Source organism: Quercus robur, chromosome 1, assembly GCF_932294415.1.
Source record: "Quercus robur chromosome 1, dhQueRobu3.1, whole genome shotgun sequence".
Lineage (NCBI taxonomy): Eukaryota > Viridiplantae > Streptophyta > Magnoliopsida > Fagales > Fagaceae > Quercus > Quercus robur.
The window spans coordinates 21,594,417-21,606,298 of record NC_065534.1 but is presented as its reverse complement, the minus strand read 5'-3'; the positions used below and the strand labels follow the sequence as shown (position 1 = coordinate 21,606,298).

The 11,882-nt window shown below is 33.8% G+C and overlaps 1 protein-coding gene across 3 annotated transcripts; it reads right to left on the bottom strand.

Annotated features, from left to right (window-relative positions):
* Window positions 1–419: 419 nt before the first annotated feature.
* Window positions 420–7,820, bottom strand: LOC126725362 (transcription factor GAMYB-like). Of its 3 annotated transcripts, none has more exons than XM_050430071.1 (5): window positions 7,432–7,820; window positions 5,995–6,043; window positions 5,433–5,809; window positions 1,020–2,022; window positions 420–934 (listed from the first exon to the last, which is right to left on the bottom strand). In XM_050430071.1, the coding sequence occupies exons 2-5, from the start codon at window positions 6,014–6,016 to the stop codon at window positions 726–728; spliced, it is 1,611 nt and encodes a 536-aa protein (XP_050286028.1). In that variant the 5' UTR covers window positions 6,017–6,043; window positions 7,432–7,820; the 3' UTR covers window positions 420–725. The 3 variants fall into 3 exon arrangements, with proteins under 3 accessions (XP_050286028.1, XP_050286021.1, XP_050286035.1); XM_050430064.1 differs by lacking the exon at window positions 7,432–7,820 and adding an exon at window positions 6,797–7,042; XM_050430078.1 differs by lacking the exons at window positions 5,995–6,043; window positions 7,432–7,820 and adding an exon at window positions 6,797–7,042.
* Window positions 7,821–11,882: the final 4,062 nt, after the last annotated feature.

Here is an 11,882-nt window from a genome sequence, read left to right as displayed (position 1 = left end):
GCTCTTTTCTTGTATGCCCCCCATGTACTTGATTCAGTCTCTTTTTAAAAAAAAATATTCACTTATAAATTTTTTTTTTTTAAAAGTACATGTATTTAATTGTAATTATTCTTAATTGAACTCGTGCATATGACGTGGTTATAAGCTAGCAATCTTGTCAATTATACTTAGGTTGCCATTCCGGTTTGTCTATAGTTTCTTCAGTGTTCTACCATATCATTTATCAATTCAAAATAATACACATTTAAATATCATCATTATATAACATGTCAACTATGATAAAGTAAATTAAAAAAACACACATACACATTCTTAATGGAAAAAAAAAAAAAAAAATGTCATAGGTGAGTTAGGTAATGAAAAAAGAAAAAGAGTTTTAGCAAAAAAAATAAAAATAAAAAAGAGTTTGCACGCACCTCTTGGGTAGAACATGTGCATTATATTATTACTAAAACCTTGTCTTCCAAGTTCAGCACCAAAGTACAACCAACCAACAACCATAATGTGCAAAGGAACAACAATACCATAAAAACTTTCCACCAACAGCATAAAGTTTGAGAATAAACTCCCTATCAATTATAACAAATAGTTTCAAAGATGACTAACGTTCCAGGAAGATTTCAATAATCTTCAAAAAGTTTATAGTAGTCAAGAAGAGTTCTCTCATGCGCAATAGCAAAGTCACATCCATTCTTAATATATGCAATAGTCACAGCACCAATTTGCTAGTAGCCATTGCTATATTCTTCACCAAGAAGTGCCCCTATGGCATCTGTAAGAGTGGACTGATCCTTACCATGCTCATTAATATGCCCAAACCAACCCAGGTCAAGTAAAGCATCAGGCCTGGTAAAGTCTCCCTGAGTTGAAATTTCTTTCTTAATGACATAATGGGTTTGATCCTGATTGACTGTTTCAGGCATACTACTGCACCCTGCATAAAACATGTGACAGAAACTTTTTCAGCACAGCTATATTGTTCAATCTTAGAAAGTTAATATGATGTAAAAAATTCTCACCCAGCACAGTTTCAACTGATTGGTATTCGTCCATGGAGCTTCCACTTAGAGGAGTATATTCACTGAATACTGATGCAGCAGAATGACCTAGAGGTGAATTTGGCTCACCATGTGCCTCCCATTTTGTCTTACAGGGATTCATGGGCGAACTTTCCACCACATCCGCTGGCATGACAGAAGTGTCTGATGTTTGCTGGGGTGAGTTCTTTAAGCCTTTTAAAGTCTGCGACTCATAGAGTATGGCTTCCAACAAACCACTGCTCCTTGGTGAAAGACAATCTGAATGAGTCTGCTCTGTTGGAGGAGACTGGATCAAACTATCAACAGACTCAAGTGAAGGCAGTGGGGAAGCAGGGGTGCCCCAGCTGCAAGGTTGAGTTTCTGAATATTGGAGTGAAGGGAGCTCCAACTTCATAGCCTCAGATATGGGCTTGGAAGAAGAAGAATTGCCATTTAAAAGGGCATGGCTGCCAGGAAGAACACCTGATGGTAACTGGTCATTGGTGTTATGATCAGGAAAAGTTATATAAGGCAAGTTAAAGGGTTCAGCAACATTCTCATAAGTATTATCCATGTAGTGATTGAATACTGGAAGAGCACCACTGACACTAACATCCAGACCAGGGAACATGGTCTCTGACTCTCGGAGGCGTTTGAAGGGATAAATTGTTGGGATCTTGAAGTTATATGGACAGGATGAACCAATACCTTGTTTGAGCAAGCTGCTTGCAGGAATATCAAGAAGTTTTGGCGAATAAGAGAGATACTCATGATCAAGATCCAAATCTTTGAATTTCACGTCTGGAATCTCCAAATCATCTCCCTGCAAGTGATCATGATGGTGTGCGTCCCCCATTGGCAAAGTACTCTTTTGGTTGTCTCGACTCCCATTCAATACTTGTAAACACACTTCAGGTGGATAAATTGGTGCACCAGCTCGTTGCAGTCTCTTAATCCTTGTATTCCAGTAATTCTTTATCTCATTATCAGTACGTCCAGGCAACTGTTAAAGGGAGAGAAGGAGAAATGTGAAAAGGGAGGTCAGTCTATCTCCGACCATATGCAAATACATCACCAAAATGAATAAACAACCAAGTCAGGAGGCCTTAAAAACCCAATGACTACAAATTAGAAGAAATCTAGTGTTGCAAGTACTAGTAAAAGATGAAACATAGTCAACACTGTGCTCTCTGCACAACTATCTTTGGCTGCAAGGATTAAAAATGTGGAATTTTCAGTACGACAACCACAATTATTTTGACCAAAACAATTAAATGAATAAGACTAAGTGTACTTTATTTTGAATAATGGATACTTAATTCTCTATTTACATAGAAAGAAAATCAAGGCTTCAAAAATATTGGAACCAAGGCAAATAGATGAATTATGTCATGTATGATTAATAAAACCAGAATGTTTGCTATATTACTCAATTAAACATCCTGAAGGGACAAGCTAGGCAGTTTGAGAAGGTTTTCAAGAGATGGGGATCCAACTTCTAAAGCCCATATTTCATTTGTGAGCCCGCCTGAGATTTATCTATCTAGTTTGCTTGTTTGAAGCTTTTATTTTAATAAGATCTTATGCTTGTTTCTTAGTTGCAGCTTATTTAATGTATTCTTCTTAAAGTGTTTTCTTCTATTTGAAGTCAGTTAGCATTTTAGAACCTTTCTCAGGTAGTTTTTTCCTGTAACTTCAGTACAAAAGCATATGCAGCCATCTTAAGAAATATTGAAAATTTCTGTTTTTTTTTTTTTTTTTTTTTTTTTTTTACAGCCATTTGCATTTGTGTATGAAGCATTCAAACCCTAGGAGTGAATCCTAGAATCCCTAGTGTGAACCCAGGGCCTGTTTGAGGATTTAAATACAATATTTTTTTTTTTTGGAAACCATAAAATGGTGGTTCCCACAATTGAATCATTGTTTGGCTAATGTTTTCTAAATACAGTATTCAGAAAATTATTTCCCTATTCAAAACAAGATTTTGAAAGCAATTGAGAGAATGTGTTCAAGATACCGAAAATATTTTTAATGGCATAGTTGTAAATAAATTGAAAACAATAGACTCCAGAGATTTTCCTAAACTCTTTTATCTCTTAAATTACGGGGCTTATTTTTATCACAAAAAAATTCTCACGTTTTAAATTTCAAGCTTATCATTATCCAAAAATAAAAAGAAAAAAGAAAGAAAGAAAGAAATGTACATTAGTTCTATTCCCACACTTCAATTTAAAGCTTATCATTATCCAAAATAATAATAATAATAATAATAATAAGAATTTACACGTGTAAAATATTTTTTTTTTTAATCTCAAAGTTGAAATGGTCTCCCTAAACCATGGTTTTAAAATCTAGACTGGCCGGTCCAACCGGTTCGATCGGAAACCAAGCACCAATCCGAACTGATAAAAACCCTCAAAACTGGTAAAAGCCTACCAAAAACCAGGTTGAACCGGGAACCAAAGGCAAAAACGGTTTTTGCCCTAGTCCGGTTTTTAAAACCATGCCCCAAACATCTTTTTTTTAATTTTGTTTTAAATATTTTGAAAATTGTTCTTAAAAGTGGGAGCCAAACGCATAATGTAAAACTTATTATCTGAAAACTAGTTATATATTCAATTTTTTGAAAATTATTTTCATACTGTTTTGAAAACGAAAACAAAAATCTTCCTACCAAACAGGAATTGCTACCTCTTGTTTTCCCTTTTCTTTATCTATTTTTCTGACACAAACTGTTCACTATATCCACAAATCCAACAATTTTAGCACTCACCAGAATTTTAATCCTAAATTCCTGAAACCTAAGTTAAGATCCTAATCACTAACCCTAATTATGGACATAAATCCTTATTAATCCCGCTGGTACTGTGCCACATCCTCTTCACAGAAGGAGGTTGTAAGCTCTTCCTTATTTTTTAAGCACAAAAGCAATCGTAGTCTGACAGTTTCCAGAATACGTTTTTGAACCAGCTTCCTTCAATACAGATAGAGTCATAGTGTGAAGTGACCCAGGAAAACTGGTAGATAAATTTCTTCAAAAGATAATAAGAACATAAGTTAAAAGCATCACAGGAAGATTTTCATATGGTATATCCAAAAACTTTGTAAAAAGAGAAGAAATCCAGAAATATAATTAATTTGCATGCACCTGTATATCATATGGTTTATAAACATACTGGAATAAGGTTAAAAGCAAGCCAATTATTCATACATCTTACAAGAATTATTACAGCCATTCTCACCCAATAAAACTCTTGTAGTATTTAAAGCATTACTTCCAAATTTTAGACTAAAATATAATAAACTTCAGGCCCTTCAATTATTAAAGAAGGGGAAGAATCTCAAAATGAGGACAGATGCTCAAAAATCCAGTATATTTGTTTGTGCTGGTGACATGTGTATGACATGCTTTGAGCATCTACCCCCATAAGAAATTTTGTTCTTATGTCTGCCAAACAAGAGACTATTAAGTGGTAAAGCCAGCCCAATTCTGAAGGGCAGCTCAAGAACCTAAAGAAGCTCTGAGATGGAAATTTAAAAGCTGCTCTAAATGAAGTGTGAATTAGTCTGATGTTGACGAAAGCTTGCCATAAAATCAGCATAATTTAAAATTAAGCACTTCAAAAGAGACAATATAGAAAAACAATGTACAAATATTAGAGTTACATATAGAATTGTGCTCTTTTGTGATTCAGACTAGCAATATTGTTTAGTAGCAAAGTAACAAAACTCTAGCCATGGAACACCACATTAGTATTAAACACATATCATACAGACGCAAAACAAAAAAGTGAGAGAAGCAGTCAATAACACAATTTTAAAGGCATGAGAATAATTTAAATCAGAGTTTCTATCCATCATTCAAATAAAAAATTTTAAAAAAAAATCAGAGAAAACAAGTGTTAGTGCCTCTCCGCCAGAATCACATTATTGAATCCATTATAATTGTGTCAAGAGCACCCAAAAGGAAAACTGGATTTATGAGACTATAGACAATTATACGGCACTATGTTCACATCAGACATCATGTTCAGCATAGCACTTTCTGGACATGACAAGGTATATGTTTACTGCCTCAGACACACCTAAAAATCAAAGTCCCCATGACATATGCATGTCTAACTTTACAAGAGTCCATGAACAAATTTTTTTAAAAAAAATTCTGGTTTTTAAGTATATATGCATTTAAATATGTGGGTGTCTAGGTGTGGGTATGCATGTCTACATGTGTCCATGAACTGAAGATTGTGCTGTGTGCACATATATAATCTAATTCCTGCCAATGAAACATAGCATGATGTGGTACACTATAACTGAACATAGCTTTCACATTTAAATGTAACTAGAAAAAATAGATCTATAACACTGTATATTCATTAGAAATTAAAATGAAGACGGAAAATGGCCACAAACCTCTGCAGCCATTCGAGCCCATTTGTTTCCCATCATAGCATGGAGTTCAATGATACGGCGCTCTTCCTCTGGATTGAACCCACCCTTCTTTAAATCTGGTCTTAAATGATTTGCCCATCTTAGACGGCAGCTTTTTCCACACCGGGAAAGTCCTGAGTGCTTCTGGACAGCATTCCAGTTCCCCTCTCCATGCTTTTTAACATATTCCACCAAAATTGCATCTTCTGCTGATGTCCATGGGCCTTTCTTCAAACCACCCCCTACTCCCAAGCTTCCTCCAGCGCAAGCTTCTTGAATTGATGCCAAATCTCGGCGACCCTTGGATATTTTTCTTTTCTCACTGTCATTTGTTGCGCCCATCATCTCCTTGAATATGCCTAAATGAGAAGGAAATTTAACATTCCAGCAAATAAAGATTGAGCAAGTGAGCTGGTATATCAGAATATGTAAAAGTAAACACACAAAAATTTAATTGAAGGGAAATGGTTTTAGGTGTTAGATAGACAAGAAACTGCTCTGAAATTAGGACTTAAAAACAACAACAATTTCAACAGACACTTACCCTTGGAATTCATTTGGCACATAATTTTTGCACTTTAGACCTGATCTGACTGAAGAGAAAGGAAATTAACTAAGAAACTAAAGCTAGCCCTTCAAAAGGCCTTAATAAATTACTCGCTTAAAAGGAAAATTATTCGATACTTCAGGAATAATGCTCCTTCCTCTCACATGAATGATGAGATTCATTAGGAATTTAATTAGTGGGACCCACTATTATGTGGAATACCTCGAAATCGGAATGCTCAATAATTACTCTTAATGAAAACCAAAAAAGGATTAAAAGACAAAAAAAGTGACACCAACACTTTCAAGCCGCAAATTTCCCAAACTAAAAAGCATGAAGGGGGAAGAACTACATATTTTAAATATAAGAACCTTTTCAGGGAAAGGGGGAAGAACTTTAATTCTAAAATATGAATCCTTTGTTGAAAGATTGTTGTGTTTGACATGTCCCAAAATGGGGAAAAAGTTTAAGACCCAAAAACTCTTATTAAATTATCTTTTTTACTTTTGTCACAACGTCTTTTAAACAAACAGGACAGAATTTAGAAGACTTGAACTTTGAGCAAAATGAATACAAGATTGGTTAATCTGTAAACTTCAGAGGAGTCACTCAAAGTATTTAGTTAACAAAGTCTAGTATTATAACTAGCTGGATACAGGAGGAAAAACAGAAATAAAGAAAATCTGTGAAATTTTATGTGGGTCTAAGTTGATTAGTAGCTTCAGTTCTCAATGAAGGAAATTTGACACCAATGTATACTGTATACAACAACAGAAAAGGAAGGAAAATGGCATTATACCTGAAAAAACTGAAGATTGCTTGCAGAGCTCCAAGTAGTGGTATCAACCAAACCAGAACAATAAGATGGAGTGAAGAACAAGAGTTTTTTTTTTTTTTTAATAGAAATAAAATTTTGAAAAAAAGGATAACAAGATTATCTAGGAAATTCTAAGAGTACTTGAAATACTAGAATTCAATGAACATAGAAATGGTACTACTACCAACAAACAAACAAAAAGACAAAATTGATATTTAAAAAAAAAAAAAAAAAGTCCCAAATCAAGGTAACAAAAACCCTTCAAAAAACAATAAAAGATGGCTGAACAAAGAAGAGACTTCCCTGACTTTCTCTAACCATAGTCAGCGAAAAAGGGAGGACATGATCGAACCATAGAGGGAGAAAGAGAGAGAGTGAGAGAGCTGAGGATGCTGAAGGTGATGACTGACACACACAGAGAGTTTGTGTTTGTAGTACGAATTAGAATTGGAATAGGAGTGTTTTTTTTTTGTTTTTGAAAACAATGGTAAGAGAAATGAAATATAAGGAAACCAAAAAAAAAAAAAAAAAAGAAAAGAAACAAAGAAACCCAAGTTAAATAAAATATGTCATGTCATGAGGAGAGAAAAAGTAGGAGAGAGTAGAGGAGAAATCACCAGCTGAGCTTGAGCAAATGATTTTCTTCTCTCTCTGTAAAATTTTCAAAAGTGTTTTTTTTTGTTGTTAATTCCTCCTCTTCCTCCTTTTCCTTCTCCCACTGGGTTCGGCACCTCTCTTTCTCTCTCTCTCTCTCTCTCTCTCTCTCTCTCTCTGATATTGGTAAAGCCAAACTGTGAAGAAAAATGAATAGTGGAAATTGACCCATAAGTCCTTGGCCCCCTCTGACACTACTGACACGCTTGGAATTGATTGTTAATGCTCCAACTCAAATCAAAATCAAAGCTTTGAAATTGAAAGCTAATCATTAGTCATTACTATGATTTGAGTGTCCCATCAATTTCGAAAATGATATGCTGCACAAAATTAAAGGTTTGATAGTGATAGTGTGATGATGATGATGGGAAAACGAGTGTTTAGATTTGGTACGTACTGTACATAATTGGAATTTTCTTTATGTAGTTTGTTAAAAGTGTAGAAATATTCACTTGTTCTCACATGCAAATTTACACAAAGTTTGTGTGTCAACTTTTGATTGGATTTCAATATTTTAAAATATATGCAATAAATTATATAAAAATGTTGAAATCTAATTAAGAGTTAACGTATAAACCAAGTGTCAATTTGAGTGTGAAAACGGACTTGTCCTTAGCATTTTTCGAAGTAAAAACACATTAAGCAGCCAAAGTCTAGGGGAAATGGTGGTGCCCATAGTACATTTTCTTGAGCGTGTGATGGTTCTGTTGCTAGTACGAAATTTCTCAGTCAAAATAGTTGCCTTTGACTGGCGATGGAGCTAGTGCCAGTGAGTGAGGGAGAGAGAGAGAGACCACCAAAATAGCTACATGTGCTTCTCATTTCTGTTCAACAATTATCAGATATTATTATTTGTTTTTCATATAAGATCTTCTCATTATCTTCCTTTTGGACAGGCTCAGATGTATTGCATGACTCGAATGAATCGTACACAACATTTTGATTTCACTCAAGTTCCTAAACCATAACATAATAAACCATACTTGAGATTCATAGGGTATAATTTGATGAAATGATCCTAGCACATATGTGACTTCTCATCAATCTTGTTCTAAACCCTCAATAATTTAAGAATTTTCACTCACTTATTCACTACTAGAAAATTTCAATATGATATCTTTTATAAGCTACTGATCAACTGGTTTCCTTGGCTTTCACTTTTTTGAATGTATAATTTTCTTTCTTTTTTATGCTAAATAAAAAATGGGGTCTTCAGGGTAGACTCATCTATCACCAAAGTAATTGTCCAACTATATATCATGCACTTCATTAGAAATTTCTATCTTAGGTACCATTTGAATAACTTCTCTCACATCCACGTTTTGCCTTTTTTTTTTTTTTTTTACTAGCGCCAGGTGCACTGTTCATGGGACATGAACATTGCATCAAGGCATATGCAGAGTGAACAATCATTTTTTTATTATTTTTTTATTATTTTCAGTTTTCAGAAAAATAAATGGTATCCAAATGCACCCTTAATTTATCAGTGCTTTCTTTTCTAGCCTATTCGGCTTATTTAACTTATACAAAGTCTTCATAAGTGAAATTTAATTGATGTTGACTATTAATCAAGTCCTTTGTTAGCTTTTAATGACTAGTTAAGTGCATAAATCTCTTTGTAAGCAAAAATTTCCCGTAATGCACAGCACACTCAAAAAAGGAAAAAAAAATCAACATATACTATACTCTTCTTTTTTAAGGTCCATGTGGCACTTCATTCTTAAGATGCTCACAACGAACGTATCATACAAGTACCTATTCTTTTTCATGTACTTGGCATGCTAAAATAATCTTCAGCAAGCTCCACAATTTACGTGACCATCTGATCTGAGCACCTCTACGTGTTGAACTGGCCAAGTTCGTATAGCAATTTAGCTTGAGCAGGGGACATATAGGCATCAATGTATCAAATTGATGGGTCTCAAAGAAGAAAGAATTCATTTTAAACACTGAAAAATCATATATGGTAAGTGTCAATGCGTGAGTGTCGAACTTTAGAATGATCTTTTTTTCTAGTTATCTTTAGAGTTGATTTGATTTACTCTAACCCCAAGTACAGTCTTCCCCTTTACAAACCGATTAAGTATTTTTATTTTTTATTTTCTCCAATATTTCAGTTTATAAAAATTTTAATCCTAGCTACAACATAAAAATGATGAAGGTAGATATTACGTCAATTATTTTCAATCGATAAAAATCATCTATTATCTCCACATATTGTAAACCCATTATTAACTTTGGCCTCTTTTCCAAATGAGAGAAAAAGTATCATTGCATGCGAATATACACTTGATTAAGATAAATCTTTTATAAAACACTAGATAAATCTTTTATAAAACACTAGCTGGTAACCTATGCAAATGCGCATAATTTTTATTTATAAAACAAATCAATGTCTAATCCTCAAAAGTCAAAATCTATTATCAAAAACTCATTAATAAATAACAATTCAGGTTAGGAAATAATCCCAAAAGTTAGAGAAAAAATTCAGCATTGAAAAAAAATAAATAAATAAATTCATTAATTTGAGAAATTATAATTAATCTAAGAGCATTCACATCCGAATTTCTAAAAAATGCCTATTTTACCATTTAAAAAGTTACTTTATCTATTTCACCAACCCACTTAACAATACACCCAACATCTCATTTCTCATTTTTACATACAACCCAATCAAATAATATAAAATACCCTTCTCTCTCTTCTCTCCTAGTCTTTTTTTCTCTTCACCCACAAATATAGCCGGTCAACACCCCCCACAATCAAAACTAGTCATCACCACAATCAATACCCATCCAAAAATCAATCCCACAACAACAACAAAAAACCAAACCAAACCAAACTAAACCAAGCAGCCACCACCCTCACAGCCCACCACCACTACCTAAAATCCAATAGCACCACCACGACCACCACCACCACCACCATCAGCATCAACAGCCACCACCGCCAAATCCATATCCACAAATCCAAATAAATAAAATAAAAAACAAAAACAAAATAAAAACCAAATCGAAACTGCAACCCACTACCTTCAACCACAAAAAACATAGCAACCACCACTATTTCCCACACACCAGCACCATCATCACTGAAAATGCCCACAATTCCCCAAATCCAAACACACAAAATTAACCACTATGAAACCCACAAAAAAACCCACAACCAGAGAAGAGAGGGAGGCGGAGATGAGTGAGCGAGAAGTGGAGGAAAGTGGAGGCTAAGATGAGAAATAGGAGGCAGAGATGAAAGGGAGGCAGAAGAGAGAGAGAGAGAGAGAGATGGAGAGAGAAGAATGATAAAGTGATGGAGATGAGAGAGGCACATGGGTTGAGAGAGACTATGAGGAAAGAGCAGATGATAAAATATAATATTTTAGTTTTACATCCTTGCAAGTAAGAGCATTTACATCAATCTGTGTATAATAGAAAAAATATGTAGAATTTATACAGTTTTGCCTAAAAATTACCCACATCAATCTGTGTATAATTGTGTAAATTTATAATTTTGCTATAGTAACCATGTAAATTTACTATGATACTATTCATTTTGCATTTAGTTATTTATTCTTTCTTTATGTATCTCGAGAATGAAATAAGAGATTGAATGGTGGTTGTTGTGTATGAAGAAAGAGAAACAATTAAAAAAAAAATTGATATTTTAATGAAATGTAGTGCAAAATAGATAATCTAATGTGGGGTGTTTTGAAAAGTAAGTTTTTATACTAAAATAGACATGAATTTTTGCATAAACTGATGCAAATGCTCTTAGGATTTACCATAGCAAGGTTGTATATTTTTTGAGGTTTGACAACCCGGATAAAGAATGATTTTTAGTGTTTGAGTGGGTAAAATAGCAATTGGGGAGGGGGGGGGGGGGGGTTTACACCCCAAATACTAATGCTCTAAGGGAATAAATCATTACCTATGCATTACTGTCTTATTCATTTGGATAGAGTTGGTCATGTATGTCAATACCCTACAAAAAGATGTCAATAAAAAGTTAGATCATTAAAACGTAAGTGATATAAAATTTAAATAGCAAAATAGTTAGTTTTAGAGCAAACTTAAAAGATTAATAGATTATTGAGTGAAAGGTGAATAGTACAAAACTACAAATACAAATATGTTGACGAAAATGGAGACATGATAAGTAAATTTGACCCTAACAAAAAAAAATTAAAATTAAAATTAATGTAGAATTTTGAAGAAAACATTTGAATTATCACTTTTAGATTTAAGTTGATTAAAAAAATTGGATTTTAACAGAGTATGTTCCAATGGCATTGGTTCTTAGGGGTGGTGGATTTTAAGGGCTGAAACAAGCTAAACTTTGTCAAGTAATGCATGTTCAAGCTTGGCTAATCAGGAAAAGTCAAAAATTCAAACTTGGCTCAAGCTCATAACAAGCCTAA